Raw genomic sequence first — 23870 nt, forward strand, 5'->3', positions numbered from 1 at the left:
TATAATTTTATGACAAAGAAAATTTTAATTTTTGAATTATTTTTTTTCATTTTTTGTGTTTGAAAAACCTGCAAATTTAAACATTAGAACTTTTGACTTATTTAGTCTGAAATAAAAAAAAAAAGTTTGTACTTGGTTCGGAAAACCATTTGCTTTCCCGGCTTATATTTATGGACACTTTTGATTTAAATATTGTTATCAATAATAACGAGGAATATTAAATATCGTTGGTAATAAATCAAAGATTAGTCTAGAGCAATATATAGTTTACTTTTTTAGTATAAAAAAGTTGCATAACACTTCCTTGAGTTCTTTTCTTTGAGAAGCTGTTAAAATGCAAAGGTGTGGTTAAACGAGGTCTTCTTCGGCAGATTTGGGGACACAGACTCGTTAGTATTCTACTTGAGTATCCTCCTCCCTCATGATCTCTTACTCTTTGGTCGAGTGCCGTCTCTTACATGTAGCATGTTCTTCGCATTAATATACCACAAGTTAAGACAAAGAAAAAGAATAGCAACGTCTTCTTATTCTCTCTTTGTTCTTACTTCGGTACTCTTCTTGACTGGCTCCTTATTTCTAACCAACACCAGTCCCGTCCTCAAGCTCCTAAGATCCTCAAGAAAAGTCCGCACGTCCAACGGGCCAACGTATATTTTCGTTAAGTTGACACGATACCAAGTCTCTTAAATTGGGAATTTTTCTTGGTTGCGTGTTAGACAACTTTCTTCTCGATCTTTACCAATCGATCAATTTTACCAGTTAATCTTGTAAAGTCCAAGTGTCATCTTACGTCCAGTCGAATGCTAAAAATTATGAGAAATCACGATTTTTTTTTTCAAGCTGAGAGAAAGGGAAAACGGTTGGAGATATGACCAGTTGAGACTGGTTCTCATAATGAGTCATCGTTGTGAGCCATTGCATATAAGAGTTATTGCTTATCGGATCAGCGAAAAATTTCTATATGCGATTCTGATTGAATATATTGTTGAATTACCTAATTCTAAGACACAATCATTTATTACTAATAATTAGCAATTTATTATTAATAAAAAAAATCTACTTTTAGATTCTGATAATTGAAATATAACGTAATAGCAAATTGATTCCAACTGAATTCTTGTAGACTACTGCTGACTCAAATATCATGAAATTTGTCTCGATTAATATAAATCTTGTTGACATTTGAATAGAATGAATCAAATTTTTTATAGTTACATTATCGGGGTTTTTTTTTTTTTTAATTTAAGAGTATTAATATTTGCAATATATCACATTTTCTTTCAGAATTATGAAACAGCAGCATTCAAAGACGTACTATGAAAGCAATTATTCGTTTAATTAAAAAATGTTTTTTCTTCAAAACAATATTATTTTTATTCATAGATAGATTTAATTAGAAATCTGCATATCACAGAGAATTTCATAGTTGAATCATTTTTATTTATCATAAAAATGAAAATTTCTTGAATTCTTTATGAATAACGTTAAAACCACAATTGACAACTAAAATATGCCAAACGTTATATTCTGTCTTAAAGTTCATGCAATCAGCTTCGGTTTAAATTACTTTTTTGACCATTTTTCTAAATACTTCTATGTAGCTTTTAAAATTTATAAAAATATGAAAAACACTTACATTAGTATCTCAATTGTATAAATTGGATTTTATTAATTATGAAGTAAGCTACACTTTACTCAATTATGTATTCTTTAAAGCGCTCAGAAGCAAGCTTCAAAAATTGGTTGCGGTTAAGTTTATGATTATTGCATAACTCATAATATGAAGCAATGTTCACAATCATTCTTTTTGACTCATCGAGATCAATATCTTACAAGTAATAGAAATTTCAGACGTAAGCTGGAGAAAAATTTTAATTAAACTTTAAACAATTTCAATAACGATCCCCACCACTACTTTTTGAGACTTAATTTTGAAGGCAGAAGTTCTCATTCTTATTTCAGGATGATAAGAATACGCACTGTAGTCTTTTTCTTTTTTCCCGCAAGTCTAGATCAAATTTCTTTAGCAAAAATCTGGACAAATTCTGGCTACAGACTTGTCACTAAACTTAACTAAGTATTGCTCCAGATTCTGTTTTAAAATCTTGTCCAAGTCTGGACAAATAATTTTGCTTTACTGTCTGGTTGAAGAATTGTTCGATTCTTTAGACGATTATTGAAGTTGAACTCGGAGATGAGTTAAATCGGTCGAATAATTCACGAATAGCGGTAATTAAAATTTTTCAAAAAATGCAAACTATTACACTTTTACTGATTCTTTTTGAAACAATTTTCAAATACTACATAGAAAAAAAGATTTCTTGACTGGAGAATAAAATTCTTGGCTCAAGTAAATTTTCGGGTGCCCGAAGGAAGACCGAAATTGTCTTGGCCGAAGTAAAAATTTCCTTGAAATTCTATTCTTGGTGGAAGTAATTTTTCTTAACTCAAATTATCATAAATACTTGATACGATAAATTTTTATATTGGATCAAGATTTTTAAATACTTTATGGAAGCAGCGCCACCTACTTCAGCTGAGAAAAAAATTTTCTCACCTTGAGAAAATTTTTCTCTTGAATATTTGATACCCATTTTATATTATTTTGGCGTGCAATTATACATATTGAATGAAAAAAAATGATGAAATATTATTTGATCTTCCCATTTGACATATTCGTCAATAAAAATATTAATGAAAATTTATTATCGAGATATTTAATTTTTTGGAGCAAGAGAAAAATTTTCTCAAAACAAGAAAATTTTCTTGATTTAAATAAATTGTCTTGGATCAAGATACGTATTTCTTGAAGCAAAAGAATTAATTTTGTTGGAATAAGTGAAATTTCTTGTGTCAAAAAAAAAATTTTTTTCGCTCAAGAAAATAATTAGCAAGAAAAATATTTTCTTGGTTCAAGTGAACCATTCTTTCTGTGTATGAGTTATTGAATTTCTGTTAAATATATATGGAATCATATTCAATAAGCATTAATTTTTACAACTTTCACTCTCCCACACTGAAAATTACCTATTTATCTCGGACTATTTCGAATATTCTCGGAATATATCGAGAAGTCTATATTTCCATTTTGGCTGCCGAACAGGTTTTTACCAACGCCTTCGTTTGAACGAAGTTACACGTTTTTGGTAATTCTGAGAAATCTACTTCTATTTTGGCTGTCAAATGGTATTTTGTAGATTTTTCTCAAGGTAAAAAAAAATTGAGAAGCTTACTTTTCATGTAGGGTATCATCAAATGGCGCTTACTTTCTTTCACATAATAAAACCGATAGTAAACCGTATGTGAAGTATCATCTGTTATACGCAAAATTGACTTATCTTGAGTAGTTAAACATTTCTTTCGCCACAATTTGGAGTATGTGTCATTTGACTCCCTCTTTCTCCTTAAATATATATATTACATAACTACAGAAAATATTTGACAAATGACGTGATCGCAAAGTTCCGTTTAACAAGCACAAACACGTATTTCCCATCATCCGTGTCTCAAGGATTTCGGACTATACGCGACGGGCGACGTTTTGTCAAAGTATGAGCACGTAGTTGCCGCGCGAAAAGGATCATGGAGTGGACTTAGCGTTCAAATCCCCGGTAAAACTTGGCTAGAATAACAAAGTTTCGTTAGCATGGAATGTAGGCAGGACAGCTAGTGACTACAGCCAGTCAAGACTCCCTGCGTCCGTTTTTCAGAGATACCTTTTTTCCTTTTGTAATTAACTGGGGATAAAAGTATAAAGTCCAAGTTACAAAGAAATTATCTTTAATTCAAATATATCTCCATTAATTTCCAGCCCTTTATATTTATAGATGATTTGCTCTCACAGTTGTAGTTTTAGTTTTTTTCCGGAAAGTGACGGAATTTTGCAAAATTTTTTTCACGTGATTAATTTAATCGAAGTAGACGATATAATAAGTTTGCTAACATTACAATGACTATTTGCAATGATCACATAATAAAAATAAAATCTAGAAAATGTTTAACCCTGCAAGCTATCCCTGAGAGAATAATACTTTTTTCGTATTTTTGAACGGCGATATCTTTTGAACGCATCGTTCGGGTTAAATCAAAAGTGTACAGGGTCATTATTCGATCAGTTATAAAGCTTTAAAGTTATCAAGCATAAACGTAAATATTTTTTAGCTTTCTGTTGAAAAAATCAATTATTAAAATAAAATTTGAAAATTTTGGGTTTCATTGCGATTTTCGAAAATTGAGGGATGAAGCACCCATGATTCGAGGTCCTAGATAAGTTTTCTGACTATAACGAAAGGGATGTCATCGTCCGTATGTGTGTGTGTGTGTGTTAATAAAATTAAAAAAAAATTTTTTTAGAATAGATAATAAATTTGAAACTGGCTGTTAGAGCCACTTTGAACAGCCGTTAGGACCACTTCCATGATGTAATCAGCTCTTCATTTAAAAAAACAACGTAACTTACCACAAATCGCATTAAAATCGATATATTCGTTCAAGAAATATAAAACAATAACTTCTAAATTTTTCATATTCCAAATGCAAAGATAAAACAATTTTTATGAGTTTCATTTTTACAAAATTGTTCATTCAGAAGTCATTATTGAATTCTGCTAATTGTCATTTTAAAAATACAGGAAACTTTCAGGGATTTTGATTATTTCTTTTTAAATAATGATTAGGTAATCACTGATATCTTTTGATCTGAGCAGGTGTATTTCAAAAAATATAATTTATTAAGAAAAAAATTTTTTTTATTTTAACATTATTTATTTTTCATAATGCGATACTGAAATCATAGAATTACTTGTAGCATACACATAGGAACTACATCATTATTGAATAAATAAAGCGAATACCAGTGATCGGCAAAAATTGTATTTTCATCAATTTAATTGCCACTAATTAATCTTTGTTGAAAAATTTGAAAATTTTTTTGATCATATTAATAAGTATTGTGATATTTGATAACGACGGATAAAAATTTTAATTATACTAAAAAATTTACTTACCCAATATCAATAATTATCCAATAGAGAAAAAATTCGTAATCTAGTTTAGTTCATTGTTTAATAATGCAGTAATTAGAAATATATCTATAAAAATTATTAATTTTTTAAAAAATTAGATAATTAATTTTTCTAAATAATTAGATAATTAATTTTTTTTTTAAATAATTAGAAAATAATTTCATTAACTTAGTGATTTTTTTAGCTTCCCACTTTGAAAATTGATCGTTTTTTTTTAATTTTTTGAATTTTCAAACGGCAATAACTTTTGAATGAATGAACCGATTTTTACGCGGTTGGCGGCATTCGACGCAATTTTTAAAGCTCCATGAAGAATCTTCAAGTTTAAATCGATCGAGCCAGGAATTTCGAAGTAATTCCCAAAAAACACTTTTTTCGGTTTTTTTTCGACAACGATAACTCACGAACGAATCAACCGATTTTGACCGGGCTTGCAGTGATCGACGTGGTTTTTTGATCTTAAGAGCTGATTAAATTTTGAAATTGATCGGTAAAGTCATTTAAAAGTAATTACAAAAAAACCACATTTCAAAAATTTTTTGTTTTTAGTTTTTTTAAGATTTCTTAAAATCTACTGGTCCGAATCGGTCCAAAGTATATTTAACATCTAAGTTTCGTCAAATCCTTTCGAATGGCACCAACCGCGGTAAAATCTCAACCATGCTTGTTTCTAAGACCAGCTTGGACTTCGAATACACGCTTGGAAGTTTATTAAATAAAATTATTAAATCAAAAAAAATTATTTTTTCTGTGTTGTGCTTGATTTTTAGTTCATCTCGTGATGTATTTTTATCGATTATGGTACTAAATAAAAAAAAAATGCATGGAATTTTAATTCGAATTGTAAAAGGTCGCTCGAAAAAATCTAAACTAATGCACTAATAAATTGAAAAAAATTATGAGCAACCTTTCAAAATTTAAATTTTGAACTGAAATTTTCAGAAACTTATTGTTTTTTAGTCTATAAAATTATACCGTAACGAGAAAAGAAATTAAAAAAAAAAAGTTCGATTTTTGACGATTTTTGAAATTTTAAAAAATTTGGAGTGACCTCCCGTGTAAAAAAAAAATTGTCTTAAAATTGTCGTTCGTTTAAGATCTTAAACGTGACACAAACCAAGACTATTTTAAGACTCTTTTAAGACGCCAAAAAAAAAATCCGAGAGCAGATTTTTGAAATTTTGCTTCTCGAATTTGTTGTAAAAATTAATTTTTATACATTTTTTAGACGATTTTACGACTTTCTAACCGCAATATTTTTGAGCAAGATGTTTTTAAATTGAATTTAAAATTGTTAAAAAATTATCATCCGGCAATTTTAAGACTTTTTTAAGACGTTCCGTTTTAATGTTCCGGGGCTCTGTCGCTGTTAGCGCATCTTAAAATAGTGTCTAAATTTATTTTTAAGATTTTTTTAAGACCAATTTAAGATTATTTTAAGACAATTTAAAGACGCTCCATAATAATTTTCCGGAGCTGTCATTGTGATATCATCTTAAAAAAGCCTGGAAATTTTTTGATAATTTTTTTAAGACATTTTTAAGATTTTTTTAATACTATTTTAAGATTTTTTTAAGACTATTTAAAGACGCAAAATTATTAAGAAGCGTCTTTAAATTGTCTTAAAATGATCTTAAATTAGTCTTAAAAAAAAATTTTGAGACTATTTTAAGAAGAGCTAACAGCGACAGAGCTCCGGAACATTAAAACGAAACGTCTTAAAAAAGTCTTAAAATTGTCGGTAGATAGTTTTTTAACAATTTTAAATTCAATTTAAAAACATCTTACTCAAAAATATTGCGGTTAGAAAGTCGTAAAATCGTCTAAAAAATGTCTAAAAATTAATTTTCACAAAAAATTCGAGAACCAAAATTTCAAAAATCTGCTCTCGGAATTTTTTTTTTTGGCGTCTTAAAAGAGTCTTAAAATTGTCTTGGTTTGTGTCACGTTTAAGATCTTAAACAAACGACAATTTTAAGACAATTGTAAGACGTTTTTTTTTTACACGGGCTCTTAAAAATTTTTTTTTGAGCTGTCTTTTGGAGAGGGCTCTTAAAACATCAAAAACTAAAATTTTTTCACTCGAGACAAAAAAAAAAATAGTCAGTTTTTTTGGGCCACCCTAATGTACCCACTATGGATCCTTAGTGATTTCAAGACCGCGAGGGATAAATACATTTTGAACTTGAACAGCTCAAAATATGAAAAACGGTGCTTTGAGCTTGAAAAGCTCAAGTATTAACCGAAAAACACAATCTGAGGCGCTTTAAATTCAAACTTAGCGGGAAGTTTTAAATTATCTTGAAAATGTGATTTTTTCTTTCAATTTTCTGTACTGATGAAAGAATTATTTTTCAAAATTCAAATTTTCGATATAGTTTAATTTTTTTGGGCAAAAATTTTAAATTTTCATTAAAAAAAAAATTTTTTTAAATTGTGAATTTTATCAAAATTATGAATTTCCAAATTCTAATTTTCATCAAAATTCGGAGTTTTATCCAATTTTTCTATATTAAAGAACAATTTTTTTTTCAATTTGAAATTTTAGAGTATACAAATAATCAAAAATCAAAAATAGTAGCAAGGCCCAGATTTGAATTTAAAAAATTTGAGAACAGTTATTTAAAAATTTTATGAACAATACTATTTGAGAACTATCTATTTAAGTAATTAATAAAATTACGTATTCGGCGAATACAATCTAACTCGTATTATCTACATTTAATAGATAAAACGGTTGTATTTCATAAATTTATTTTCCTCTAGATAGTTAGTTATACTTTGATCATACACGTATGTGTAGTCATAGTGAGTTATTTATTTTTTACGACCACGGCCACACCACTGGCTTGTCCTACTCTCTCCAATCGCAATGTATATTAAGTATTAATCACTGACTACACCTAGATGTCATTTTCAGTTTGCGGCAACTGAGTAATTGGAAAAATTTTTTACAGAAGATATAAAAACATTGTACTATCCAAATAAAAACTTGAAAGACAATAGAGCAGGAACATGATTTTTCTGTATATTTTGTACAATATACAATACATACACATGAAAAAAAAGAAAAAAAATATTCTCGAGATATTTCCTTTACCCTTGATAAGTATAATCTAGTTGATATTTGACACTCGCCTGGATTATTTCGATTAGATAGAAAGATGGCTAGACACTACCCGAGGTCCGGTCGGGAGTCACACTTTTTATTCTCAGCGTACGGCTAGAAAATTTGAGCGGGCTATGATTGGGTAATTCTGTTTGATTCTGAATTTTTAAACAATAATATATATTGTAGTAACTAACTTAATTTAAAGAGATAGTTGAAAAGTATCATAGAAAAAAAATAAATCGATATATCTTTCATTTGTAAAGCAGTTATCATTTTTAACTTCGTGCGAGGTCGATACCGCTTAAAGTTAAGTATTTATTATGGTTTCACTCAGTTATGGAGCTGCTATCTTGTCGGAGACTCCAGTTTTGATTTTTTTTTTATTTAAACTGGTCCATAGTCCGAGTCTTAAGCAATGATAAAATTAAGTTAATAAAAAATTAACTTATATTATTCATCTGAAAATAATTCAAATATCCAATTTCTATTTAAATTATAATTTATTATTAACTTAAAAGCCCCAATAGATGCTCATGTACCAGTATATGATCATTCCATATACACAAATATAGATATACAAATACATGGAGTGATCATATACTGGTACATGAGCATCTATTGGGGCTTTTACCTTACTGTAAACTTATTTATTAAGTATAATTTAATTTTGGTAATTTAAATAAAAATTATCAAAATTATACGACTGAGACACACGTGGACCTATTCAAATTTAACTCATCAATTTGGGCTCAGTAAATTATCTTGTTTTCTAATAGTATCTCAAAAATGATAACTTTTGAGGCAACGTAGACAATAGTTGAAAAAAAGTTAGAGGTTGTTTAAAAATAGTATTTACCGATTATATTTTGTTTTACAACTATTATATTATTTATTATTACATCTAAAAATTTTTTAGTAACGCACTTTTAGCCAATTATAAATTTTTCAATTGAAAATTATAGCCTCTAAAATTTGAGATACGAGGTTGAATTAGAAAACCCCTCGATTTAGATCGTAATAAATAATGTCTCCATCAACATTTAAAAAAAATGTTTTTAACAAGTTAACTCTTATCTAACAAACACTTGTAAGCCCAAATCCAACTCCAAACTATACTGTCGACAACATTTAGGAAATAATATTGGTTTTTGCATCATCACTTATTACCATCCACTTATCATGTCGAGGATTTTGAGCGTTTTTTTTTTTTTTTTTTATGTTAGGATATGTCTTTTCGACTTCCTGTTTGAGCTGCGGATATCATTTCGAAAACTAATTCATGCGATTGGTTTTATTTCTATAAGGGATGATGAATATTATGATTAAAATCCAAAATTTTAAATTACATCAAAATGCAATTTTCATTTTTTATAAATTCTTTTACATTGAACGTATTGTTTTATAGGAATTTTATTTAGTGTCAACTTTACATTGAGTCATTAAATTGTAATCCTCACCATAAAAAAATATGTATTAAAAATCGTAAAAATATGATAAAATTTTTATAAAGTTGAATTGGATGCGTGCTTGAATTTTCTTGAACTTAAGCTTACATAAGTGAAAAAGACATCAGCATGTGTAAGCATATAAGAGCCAAAACGCTATTTTATTTTCGTCTCTTGTTATTTGATTCTTTTGTCATTGTCCCCATTTCTATTCAGTTATTTAATTTTTTTTTTGCTTAATTGATTTAATGTTTTTTTCTGTGTTAATTCACACTGAATCTACTGTTTATTATTCTCTTTGGCTAAAAGTGTTACTGTAAAGATACACCTTCTGTTCTGGCATTGAAATGTAAAAAAAATTCCACAAGTACTGTGAGCAGCTGAATAAAAAAATCACAGTGAAATACTGAGCTGCGATGAGATATGAATGTCTGAATGAAGTGCAACTATGTATATAAATATAGGGAGGAAGATCATTCATTCTACTATTTTTCTTTATAGCTTGCAGAATGGCTCTTCGATCTTGAATTTATATGGTGTGTTTAGGTTGGAATTGGTTCTTTATAAGTGGCACGTGAGGATACTTGATACGACGAAAGCCAAATGTTAAACGTGTAGTTACTACCATAACTTTACATTATTATCACAAAAAATTGCATTTATTCACGATTTTACTTTTTTACTATTTTAAATTAATAAGCCATATTTCTCTTCATTATTTCTCATAGGAAGAAAGTTACAGGGCGTTAAGAAAGCCGAAAATAACTCATGTTTTCAAAAAGAAAAAAAAGGCCATTCGGCAGCCGAAATGGAAGTAGATTTCATAGTAAAAACTGTTAACACAAACCAAATTATCGGTAAAAATTGATGCGACTATGAAAAAAACACTTTGAAAAAGAATTTAAGAGATTGACTTTAAGTCTTATTTAGTTTTATTTCTATGACAAAAGTATAATTAATTTACTCCATTTATATATTGTTTACAGGATAACGAAATTGACATAGATGAGCCAACGTTAAATGATGGACTAAAGTCGAATCAACATGCTAGCGAAAATCAAACGAGTTTTTTTAGAAGAATGCAACGTGGTTTAACTGATTGGTTTTCATGGGGAGCAACGACTGCAGATGATTCAGGTAATATTTACAAACTTTAAAATATTATTCAATTCATACTATTCCTATAGAAATATTTTTAAAAAATCTGGGAAACGGTTGACCCTGCAGGCCATCCCTGAAACTTCCTGCTATGCATAAAACGCTCGGAAACTTATCTATTATAAAGTTTTGAGCTCTTTGAGCTCAAAAAAACAACTTTTATTCTTTTTCGAGTTTTTTGAGATCTAAATTTTAGTGGTTGTTGAGAACATATTTTTTTGAAAATCTTTAATTGCGATATCTTCTGAACGAATTAATTGTTTATGATTAGGCTTGGAGCATTCGACGCTTTTTTTCAAACATAAAAAGATTATTTAATTATTACCCGCTAAACGATTCGATGTAAAATTTTGAAGTTATGTCGACAAAACCCTTTTTTTGGATTTTTGAAAACTGAACATCTATCGAACTAACAACCGATTTTGACGTTCTTGACGATGATCGGCATGGTTTTGTAAGCTCTGATAATTATTTCATTGCATCGAAAATGATTTAAAAAGAAATGTCGGAGACATTTGTAAAAAAAAAACTTTTTTCTAAATGTGTTTCTGTAGCAACTCGAAATTTCATGAACTATCAGTTTGTTAAATGACATCACAAGTGAATAAGCAATATATTTATATTTGCGGATTTCAGATTTCACTTAAGAATAATCGGGAATAATTTATCAGATCTTAAATGATAGTAAATTATTCATCCGTTAAAATCTAACGATTTAATCACCAGGCTAAGCTTAAACTTGGATTCCAAACTGGTGTTAACGTTTTTTGATGTGTTAATAAGTTGGTAATTATTTTGAAATGAAGTACACCCTATTGAAACTTTGAAAATATAATTTTTTTCAAAAAATGTTTATAATCGAAAAACTGATTTTTTTTTTCATAATTCAATTTTTGATGAATTTAATTACTGAATTTTTTTTTCGACTTTATCCAAGTCCATATCAGATTCTGACTATAAATGTGAGTAAAAGTCTGTAAAACTTATCAAGTTGAACGTATGATTAGTTTATAAAGTCAATAAATCGAATATAGTATGTGAAAAATATTTAGATTATTCAATGAATAATAAACGCGTTTTTTAGATTATTATTATTATTACTATATCATTCTGCTTGTAAACAATATGGATGTTTTTATGATAATATTAAAAAACTAAAAATTTCAAGCTTTGCAAAGAATATTTTAAACTCAAAAACATAATCAGTGTCTAATAACGTCGTTGAGCTTGTAGACTGCGGAAAGTTTGAGAGCTACTTTTCAGGATTAGACGATTGTTTCATTGTTTAAATTACACTAACTCACTCTAGACATAGTATGTAACTATTATATACTAAATAATTAAACATAAGTTAAGCAGTAATCAGGGGCTATTGTTTGAATTCTACTATAAAAAAAAAAAAAAGATGAAAATTGAACTCTTACTTATGGCCTTGCATGTATAATACTCTATTAATTGTAACTCTGTTATCTCAAGCAACACAGCAAAACTGTTTGTGTGTCAATGATTAAAAATAGATACATTTAACTGAATGATTTATACGTTATTTTTAAAGTTTAACACTTATCGTATACCACTCAAATGATTATCGTTATTACTTTATTATTCAATAAATACTAATAAAAACAAATATATGAAAATAAAAGTAAAACTTAATCTCATAATTTATTATGAGAAATATAGGTCATGTTACATATTTAATAACTCTATTTAAATATTGTTATCATTAATCAATATTTTTTTTATTTTTTTACTGTAGCATCAACTGAACCACCAAAAAGTGCCACAGTTTCTCATCACCGAGAGCTAAGAAATAGCGAAGAGGAAAATGATGAAAACAATGATGTACTCGATAAAGAAGAGAAAAATAATGACGTAAATACTGTTACATAATAAATAATTATTAAAATATAACTCAGTATTACGAATACATATTGTAAAAACATTTTCAGGAAATTAATCTTGGTAAAATAGCTGCGGGAAAATTGGGTTCCCGATTGGTTGGTAACACTGATGATGAAGATCTTGTTGGATCTGGCGAAGCTGAGGGCAGTGCTACCGATGAAACCAAACCTGACCCTACTCATGAAACTGAAAGTCGACAAGCTCGTAAGTTCAATTTTTTATAATTAATTATTATCTATTAGTTTATATCAATTTACATTTTTATTAGTGTTAAAATTATAATAATTTTTTTTAGGTTTCCATCGAGCTACTTTAACGGTAAACGAACCGTACAGAACAGAATATGCTGATACTAACAGTCAGGATTATATTACTTTAAGCGGAAACCTGACGCAATCGTTGAAAGAACTGTTGTCTTTGCGGATTCCAAATTTCGATCATGTAGCTAATGTAGTACAAATATCGTAAGTTCAAATTTATTTATTTTGTTTGTAGAAGAACAATTTATAGTTTTATTTTGTATATAGTAAAAAATTTACTACGGTTATATCAATAACAATCATTTTAACGTCGGAGTAGTCAAGTTAAGCATTAGGTATTAATTCATGTAATATGAATGAAATTACATACATGAAAAATATAACGTCCTACATTATCATTTCAACACTTAAATACTAGCTAAGTAAAAAAGTTTGGAAAATCCAAAAGTGCACGACTCATAATACTCATTTAATTATATGAAATATTAATAAAATAAAGAATGTGAAAAAAAAAAATATATAAAACAGCTACAATAGCACGATAATGCGCAAACGCCTCTAGTGGGATAAATGTACACATTATATTATATAGATATACAGTCTTCTGGTTTTTATTTTATTTTATTAATTGTACATAAACGACACTGAATTACTTAGCCATTCGCATTCGGTGACCTACAATTTTCTCAAAGAATTAAAAAAAAAAAAATTTAACTCAATTAATGCATTTTTTCGCAAGTTACAGTGTTTTCAGAGTTTCATACATGACGGACAGGAAAATTTTTTGACCTATTTAGATGTTTTTTTCCGTTTCTATTGCACTAAATCAATTTTTGAAAAGTGTCAAATTAATATCCATTAAATTATCTTGACAATAGTATGCAAAATATATTGATTCCGTGAATTAACAAGACTATAATAATAAAAATAGTTGCCGAAATAGGGCGAAAAAAATTTTTCGATCGTAAAGCACTCTCTGATGCTTCGCATCATGAGTCGTGCAAAAATCGAATTACTTGTAGCAAGTCATAAATTTAAATGCAAATCTCTCTTTCAATCTGCTTACCACTTGAATTATTGGTTATATATTTTTCACGTAACTTCCGTTTTAGTGAAATTTTTCTTGATGTTCAAACATTCTGGGACCTATAGTTTGTTATTGTGTAGAATATAATTTATTCAATTTTTTGTTTTATTATAAACAGTAGCTTTTGTCTTACCGAAACGTTCTTAATGGAAGAAATTTTTTTAATAATGAAAAATAAAATTATTTCGCTTTATGTCCTTTTGGCTTTAAACAAATAGTTATTAAAATTCTTCAATTTATTATTTATTATTGAACTTAACTATGGTAAAAATAATAAAAATAATATCATGAATAGTAATAATAATTTCACATTGACATATATTTATATCTCATCTCAATAAAATAAGAAAAAAAAACTATTTACACGATTGATTATAGAATTGAAAAATTGTTGTCGGGGAGACTAGTTGCATTTAAATTGGAAATGTTTATTGACCAATTGGCTCAGAAACGTTCATTATGTGGAAATTCATTAAAAAAATTTTCATAAAAATTAAAATTTTGAGTTTTTTTTACAAATTACTTTAAAACCATTAATGATAACTCAATTATGCCAATTGTGTCTTAAATAAGTTCATGAAATTAGCTTCAATTTACGTTATTTTAATTTCATATTGAATCATTTTTTCTATAGCTTTTCAAATAAATAAAAATTAGGAAGACGGTTGACCCTGAAGGCCATCCCTGCAACTTCCCGCTACTTTCGTAATTAAGCACTCAAAATTGCACATTACGTTTTTGAGCGCTTCGAGCTAAAAAATATAATTTTCGTGTAGTTTTGAGTTCTGCGAGCTCAAAAGTCTGATAGAAGTTTAATAAAACACTATTTTTTGAATTCTCAAACCGCAATAACTTTTGAATGAATGTACCGATTTTCACGTGGTTGGCGGCATTTGACGCAGTGTTTCAAATTATATGATATATTTTCAAACACAAATTGATCAGACCGGAAATTACGGTGTAATTCGAAAAAAACACTTTTTTTCGATTTCTTTCGTCAACGATAATTCACGAACGAATCAACCGATTTTGACCGGCTTGGTGGTGATCAACGTGGTTTTTTGATGTTAAGAGTTGATTAGTTTGAAAGCCGTTTGAAAGTTATTAAAAAAAAACCGCATTTGAAAAAATTTTTTTTCGCAGTTTTTTTAAGATTTCTCAAAATCTATCGGTCTGAATCGGTCCAACTTGTATTCAAAATATAAATTTAGTCGAACTCTTTCGAATGGCACCAACCGCGATCAAATCGGTCACGCCGTTCAAAAGTTATGAGAGGTTTACACACACACACACACACACACACACACACACACCATCGCGGAAATAGTCAGGGAAGCTTTCTAGGACTTCAAAACGTCGAGATCTGATGAAAACTCGATTTTCGAAAAACGGGGTAAATACAATAACTTCCCGATTTTAAAAAATTTTCAATTTTCTTAGCGGGAAGTTAAAAATATTAAAAATAACTACTTTTACCCTTAAATAATTTCTGCACAGCTCATTGTATCACAATCCCGTGAAGTGCATATTATAGATCACACAATAAACTACAATTTTTACTATTAAATGTAGTATCCCTTAAGTTTATAAATTTTATGAACGCTCTAACGGTAGTATCAAAAATTTCAACTTTACTATGTGTAGAAATTGAGAAATTTATTTTTCCAAATTGGGTGTGGCCAAATGGTGTTTTTTCATTTATTAAATATAAATTTAATCTTAAAGTATCATCTAACAAATTAATTCAATATTTTAATTCCAGACCAACGGAAGATAGTTTCAATTCCAAAGTCACCGTTGACATCGGTTCTACATATCCTCATGAAAACGAAATACGGCAGATTTTAGAAGACCAATTACATTTCCACGCATTAGGAAATATTCAAATTGAACCGACAGGATTTACGTTTAGAAGTATTCAAGGTAATTACTTTATATTTAAAATTTAAATTTGATTGTTTCTAATTTGACTTAAATTGTTGTTTTGTCATGATTATGTTTTATTTTATGTTAACCCATCATGTTCTATTAGTTTTTCGTTAATTATTATTATTATTATTACCTTTTTTTTTTAATAAGACACTACACCAGAATGCGTCGAGCCGACCAGCTTGAAATGCCGAGACGGTTCTTGTATACAATTGAATTATCGTTGTGATGGTATAGCGCAATGTCCTGATCAGTCCGATGAGTTGGATTGTCCATCAAGCTCTGGGTTTCCCACAAATGAAACTCGAAATGGTTTCACTAATAATTGCCGTGGCGATGACACAGTAAGATGCAGTGATGGCAGTCGAGATATTTGTTCCGTTCAACTATGCGATGGAGTTCCTGATTGCGATGATCAAGGCGATGAGAATAATTGTGGTGGTCCTAGTATGATTTATTTTTTTTTTTCTTCATCTTATTTACATGTTAATCTTGATTCTTCCTTTATTCAAATTATTTTATGAAATTATTGCGCTACTGTTTATGTCGTTAAAACTTTATTAAAACATTATTTATCATTTTCTAACTCTATCTGACATCGATAATGTCGTAATGAGAAAAAAATAAAATTGTTTTTAAATTTACAAAATTTCTTTTCAGGTTGCAGTGAAAATGAATTCAGTTGTGACGTTTCTCGTTGTATTTTGGATAAAGATCGTTGTAATTTTATCCAAGATTGTGAAGATGGTAGTGATGAACGAGGCTGCAAGTATCCAGGTGAGTCAGCTATGGTAATTATTTTTAACTCACAACTATATTTTTATTCCATTGTATTGTATCGTCTGCTTAGAAAAAATTTATCTTGTTGTGTTCCGCATTATAATTTATTTACTTATCATTAACCCTTCAGCACCCAGGTTATAAGAATTTTACTTACGCTCGGTTTCAATCTTAATTATTTTTTTAAATTCAAATGGAAAGACCACTTGAAATTTTTTTTACCTTCCGAAAATTTTATATTCTTTTTAACTGTTTATCAAAAACTTACTTATTTTCATTATCAATAATAAAAAAAAATTTTTTTTTGAAAACTATGAGATTTTTTCTCATGGCGAGAGTAAAGAAGGTGGGCCGAATAACGTGGGTAATGAAGGGTTAAAACGAATTTATACAATTTACATAAATATACACTTCAAATAGGAGACGGCGTACCCCAAAAAAATTTTTTTTTAAAAAGCTATTAAAATTCTTAAAGATAGATTTAAATATCTTTCTGAACTCTAAAATTTTCAAAATAGATATTCTTTATCAAAAGTAAAAAAAAAAGTTTTTTTCTGCAACTTGTTATTTACATGGTTAAAAAAATTAATTAGAAATAGCCAAAATAGAACACACTCTAAAGCAGGGATCCAATATAAAATCTGTTCTCATTTTTGTTTGATTTTTTTTTAAATTTTGGATTGAGTTTGTTGATCCGAAGTTGAAGCCAAAAGAAAACATTCTTTCAGTTATATGCGTGTTAAATCCTGACAATCTATTTACGTCAAGTTTATTTTCAGTTTGGCTATCGAAAGGGAAAATGCCCCAAAAATCAGTTCATGTCAAATTAGCATTTAAATGTAAAGCAGTATAACATTAATCTGATCGATGCACAGATTAGTATAAGACTTTGTGATTATATTCTATCATAAAAGCATGGATAAAATAGAACGATATAACATTTATATTACATATTGACAACAAAACTTGTAGTTCGACACCAAATCGCCTTACAGGCTAAAATCAATCTGACAGTCGTTATCAAAATTAGAGTCGTTTATAAGTAATTGAAAGAGTTTTTCTGAGTTGCCAATTAAAGTGCATAAAATAATAAATTAATATACTATCATATCAATGAGTAAAGTATTGTTCGAATAGCAAAAATTAATATGACTGCAGACTGGTAACTTGGTGGAATTAAATACCAGAACTTTAAATCAACTTCAATAACCAGAAATATAATACAAAAATTGGTAACTCTATTTTAGTGTCTAATTGAAGTGAATCTGAAAGGCGGTTTGGTGTTAACCTTCACATATTTATTATAGTTTGACAACAGTAGGTGTAGAGTTTGAATTTTCAACCTCAATAGACATGTATATTTAACGTTTTGCAGTAGCCTGAGAACAATGTTTTATTGAAACAACAAGTTTACAGTTTTTATTAATCTGAAGCAGTTTGCAGGCAATTTTTGCGTTCCAACTTCTGCCATCAATCGGCATCTCAGATTAGCACCAAACTGTATCAACAGATAGATGTCAAGCGGTCATTGGGAGTTACTATTAGTAATTCTAATTATCAACCCCAATAACCAGACCTGCAGCGCAAATCTGCTGTCTAACGATTGGTGCTGATTTGACGTCAAACTGTAATGCAGATTGATACCAGATTCGCTGCAAAACCTGCGGTCAGTTTGCATGTAGATTGACACCAACGTTTGATTTTTTGTTTTATCACAGAAGCACGGATAAGTTAAGCTAAAGCAGTACGTCAAACGTTGGTGTCAATCTGCATACAGACTGACAGCAGATCCTAACTTGCAGGTCTTACAGCGATTCTGGGGCCAATCTGCGTTGACAGATTGCTTTAATCTGCGTTATAGTTTGATGTCAGTCTGCCTCCAAGTGGTTGTTAGAGAAGGTTAAAATTTAGGAAAAAATGTTATTAGCTTAGAAGTTTGATTCTCTATTGCTTTACATTAGGTTGTCGTACACGGAGAGAAAAGAATAGATCTTATTTCTATGTTAGAATGGTAACCATTACTATGTTACATAGTAACGGAAATTTTTGTAAGAATCCTGTGTAAATTTGCTGAGAAGAATCTTAGAAATTGTGATAAAAATATGAACAATCACTCATTCGATCCGGAATTGAATTTTGAAAATAATGTTATAGTTTTTTTATTTTTTTGATAAAAATTTCAATTTGTCATTAACAAAAAACATAAACAAAAGAAAAAATCTCAGTTTTTCGTAAGTAACTCAATAACTATAGGTGATATCAAAAATCGGAAAAAGATCTTTAAAAAGGAGGAAATTTATAAAAAAAGTCTGGACTCCCGGAACTCTAGCTTCAAAAATAATATTTTCTTTTCAATATTGAAAATAGGGTTTCGCGCAACTGTTGTCGTATTTTAGCATCGGCGCAGCTGTGTGAAAAAATCGGGAAAGTAACTTGGCGGAAATCTATTATCGGAATTTGTAGTTCCCTTGACGGCAACAGTTCGAGAGAATAAGGTTGTAAATAAATTGATATGCAATTTGACTTCAAAAGTTACGTGTAAGTTGAGCGAAAGTGATCTTTATGTTTTGCCGTTGTTGCTGTCAACTTGTGTTCCATTTGCGCTAGTAGATTTCTATCAATTTTTGTGCGAATGCAAATATCCCCTGATAACCGGTAACTAAATGCCAGATTGCACAGATTGCCTGCAGCTACTGATGGAAAACTTTTTGATGTATCTATCGGGGTAGCTTAGTAAGTTACCGATGGCAGCAAGTCGATAAGGAAGGAAGCATTACCTCACTAGTTGAAAATCAAATGAAAAAATCAATGTGAAAAGTAATAACTGTAAAGAAGCGTTCAGATATTTAATTTAACTTAATAATTAATTTAATTTCTGCAAATTTTTATAGAACAGAAAAATTAGTTATTTATTCAAGAGTGTCTGGAATAAAGTAATACATTTTTTATATTCTGCAAAATAGCAGATAATATTTTTATGCTAAAATAAGGTCGCTAAAGTAGTAGCAAGCAACGCTAGCGGAACGATGAAATGAATATTCATCAGTAAAAAAGAGGTTCGTCTCCTTGACGGCGAGACTCTTGTCGCTTCCATGTGACCAACTAGAGGATCATCGTTGAAGTCAACAGCGTGGAAAATATCCGGAAATTTCGGAGCTCTATATATCCTCATTTCTCTTCTAAAATACTTTTAATACTGAGTTTCTTCTCTATTTCCGATGCTCTAAACTCCATTCAACTTTCGCGCCAGCAGTTTCATTGTTCTCAGGAACCATAAGCTGCTGTTGAATTTCCGGATGGAATCAAAATCAATTCTCATTACATTTTCTCATGTCTTATGCAACCAAGCTAATGTTGCTAAGAGTTTTCCGATATTACTATTCTATTTATCGTTTCAAGTATATTGAATATCGTTTCACAATAGATACGTATAAATGAAGATGGTTTGTTTTTTTTTTTTTAACTTCTAGTGAAGAAATTGAATTAACTTTATCATTACAACTTTGAGTTGTTAAAATATGAGTTATTATTAAACCGAACGTCGTTTTACGATTCGTCAAGAGTAATAAAAAACACAAAAGCAGAAAAGGAGTTAATACCAAGAATATGTTCTTATGGTCTGAAACTGATTTCAACTATTTTTAACTCTTTGTCTTCTTGACATAATTCTTGTAACAAATTTCTACGGGACAATTATGAATTGCAGGCAAGAGGGTTGGGTTTCAGATGCACGCAAGGCACCACCACGACAAATGTCAACTTTACTGTCTTCGGTTATTAATTCCATTTATAAATATTACATATTTTTTTATGACTTGAAATAAATTTATACTTATCTTAGGTTAAATTTTCTGCTAAGTGATCACAGTATAATTAAAAATAATTGAATTCTTCTAGATAATATTAAATACAGTTTCGACATTGATAAATTGATAGATTAACGGTTGAAATGTTGCATCGCAAAAAAAAGGCAATTTTAGTAGAATTGTTTTAGAAATATCAGACAATCTCAGTTGAGCTTGAATTAAATATTAAATGAGTTGATAAATTAAACAATACCTTTGAATTGTGACAACAGTGCTTTATATATACATATATCTTATATGCACGCATATTGGTGTATGAGCTTAGCGCTATTGAATTTTATTATTACACAACGCTTAAGCGTGTGATAGGTGACGGGTATGTAATGAGTCTACGGTGATTTAAGTTCTTTAACGATTATTCTGGCGACTCTGGTATATTTTAATATTTCATGAGTTTATTTTATAGAAGTGATGTAATCATTTATATTCAACCATAAGGGAATTAAATAATAAATTCTTGTTAATTGAGAAAGCTATAACTTAAATAAAAATAATAATACAGTTTCATTGAGGTATTATAAAAATGATAAGATAAATTAAATCGCCCAATATAAACTCTTAAATATTCACTTGTTTAATTCAATTATAGTAACTTAACTGTGAATACAGATACAGAACAGTGATGGTTTTGAAGAGTGCGCTTTGTGTCTGACTTGGTCTTGAGATTTGAGATGCGGTTGAGCTCAGTCAATGTGCTTCATAAAAAATTGATAAGAAATTTAATTATTAAGGCATTTCTTTTCACTAACTCTTTTGCTTTTTTAATTATTTTTATTTTAATATCGTGAAATAAACAGATCTATTTTTACAAAAAATATTTTTTCATACACGGGAAAAAAGTTTTAGGAAAAATTAAAATGGTAACATCCTAATACATGACCAGACTTTCAATACGGTCATTTTGATCATTTTACATTTCAAAATTTACGATGTTACATCATAAAAATTTGGAAATTCACTACTTATGTAGGCATTTTTACGATTTAATATCGTAAATTTAGAAAAATATAAAATTATCACAGTAACTGCATTGAAAGTTTAATCCTCGATTAAGATATTATCATTGTAATTTTTCCTACAATTTTTTCCGTGCACAAATTATTAGTAATGAAGTAATCAATCATAAAAATATAATGAACACGGGCTTGACAAAACCTAATTAATTTTTGTCTTTTCATTTAAATATAAGATTCAAGCAAATTGTTCAAGTAGAACTTTTTTAAATCTTTTAATATAAATAAAATTTTAATCAATTACTTAGTCTTTCTTCTCCAATTTTGATTCTGCGATTCTTTTTTTTTATTCATTTTACATTTTTTTTTTTATTTTAGTGATTTTGATTGCCGATTTGCGTGCGATAAGTAATCTTGTCGCATCCAAGTAACTGCTTGACTTACGCAAAACGCACGTTGTAATTATGAAATTAGTTAAAAGCTACTTACCACCCGTAAGAACGGGTGCTAACATACTGTTTATTCACATGAGTAATAAGGTAAAAGATCCAGTTATTGACACTGGCCTAGTTGTTTGGCAATTTTATTCTAATTAAAGAAATTAAATGTTCTCAAAAAATCAATTTTCTTAAAATTTATAATTCAAAAATTATATTTATTAATTTATTAGAGTTAATTTGTTTTTTTTTTAATTAAAATAAAATTGCAAGTGTCAATAATTAGGCCAGTGTCAATAACTGGGTCTTTTACCTTAGTAAGACAAAAACATCCGAACACCCATAAGCTTTAAACTAACGGACTGATTTGGTTCATCTTAAAATTTGCCCACAGTATAAATGTACCAAGTTTCATCAAAATCCGTCAAGAACTGGGGATGTAATTATAATCATGATAATGAGGCCTATTGTATCATATAGATAGGTATAATATATACATTTTCAAGCTGATGCTGTTTTCGAGATTTGTTTAAATAAAAAACAAAAAATTTTTCAGTGAAGTTTCTTAATGATATTTGCTTAGTAAAATATTTATTTATAATTTTATGATGATTGTTTTGGTAAATGGTATGGTTGTTGATGTTTTTTGATTGAGGGGAAAATAAATCGAATTGGCTGATGGCGGTACAAACGATTTCATCTCGAGTCGAATGAATAAGTATTAGTTTTTTATCATTCATTTTTGGTAAATTACAAATACGAAACCGTCTTTCACTTTTGTATCCTAGGTGTGAGCAGTTCTCGGAATTAAATTTGCCCTACTCGCATTCTATATCTCTTTCAATGCAATAAGCGACTGCTTGGTACTCTACTGGTAACTAGATTGGTAGGCGTAACCTTCTGAGAGGTTGCCACCGTAATAATTTTCATAACTCTTACACCTATAAAACACAATATCACTTGTAACGTTGTATACACTCGTGTGCACTAAACAATGAAACTATGAAACACCGCGATGAAACTATACGTATATTACATGTATGAGTGTTCTTGTTCATGGACAGTGGAGAAGCACATATGCCATATTCATTGAATTATATATGAATACTTTTGTATTGCAATCCTATTTTTTATTCATTTGATATATTTATCACTGCATGGTATTTTTTATAAATCATTTCTCACATTTTACAATTTTACTAAATGAAATATTTGCTATGTATACTAGCACTTGCTTACTTTACTTGTAATTAGTGGAATACCAGACCTAATTATTACATTATTCTGAAAATTTAAATATCTTAAGTCTCAAAGAGAAACGATGAAGGGACATGAAGCTGGGGCAAGTTTTTTTACACTTTTCATCTTCTTTTTTTACCTTTTTCTTTTTTTTTCTATTTAGTCTATTATTATGAGAGATAATGAAAGAGATGATACATCCCTCATCCCTTTTTTAACTTGGAACGTACAAGTTAAAATATGCACAGTATGACTTAAATTTTATATAAAATAAGCGTTTTGAAATGAAACTTTAAATTCAAAAAACTAATATTTAAACTAGCATGGCGCAAAAAGACTATTTTCTTTCGAGTTCTCTTTGAAAATATGTTAATTTAAAAATCAGGTCAATAAACTATTTTTTACGGGTCGCTTAAGATTTTTTGAAATTTTCATAGTTGAGTACTTAAAATGTTTTTGAGTAACTTCTCAATATGAATATTAAAAAAATTTTAATTTTTTCTATCAAGCTTAAAAATTAAAGAATAGAAATAAATCATATGATATAAACATAAATAAATAAAAATGAAAAAAAAATAACCATTACTATTCCGTTTTAACTAATGAATATTTAGGAGGAATCTTTGAAAATTTGAAAGATTTCAATGTAAAAAATGATAGAATGAAGAGAAAAAA

The 23870-nt window shown here is 28.8% G+C and overlaps 1 protein-coding gene across 11 annotated transcripts in view; it reads left to right on the forward strand.

The window, feature by feature from the left end:
* The window catches only part of LOC123261682 (basement membrane-specific heparan sulfate proteoglycan core protein), a 136431-nt gene that overhangs the window by 27216 nt on the left and 85345 nt on the right, over positions 1-23870 (forward strand). For all 11 annotated transcript variants that reach the window (XM_044723408.1, XM_044723407.1, XM_044723415.1 and 8 more), the window contains exons 2-8: positions 10568-10718; positions 12499-12614; positions 12692-12848; positions 12940-13108; positions 15754-15914; positions 16071-16367; positions 16581-16697. In XM_044723408.1, coding sequence (XP_044579343.1) covers positions 10568-10718; positions 12499-12614; positions 12692-12848; positions 12940-13108; positions 15754-15914; positions 16071-16367; positions 16581-16697 — 1168 coding nt within the window. The remainder of the gene's footprint in view (positions 1-10567; positions 10719-12498; positions 12615-12691; positions 12849-12939; positions 13109-15753; positions 15915-16070; positions 16368-16580; positions 16698-23870) is intronic.

Source organism: Cotesia glomerata, linkage group LG3 (genome assembly GCF_020080835.1).
Source record: "Cotesia glomerata isolate CgM1 linkage group LG3, MPM_Cglom_v2.3, whole genome shotgun sequence".
Lineage (NCBI taxonomy): Eukaryota > Metazoa > Arthropoda > Insecta > Hymenoptera > Braconidae > Cotesia > Cotesia glomerata.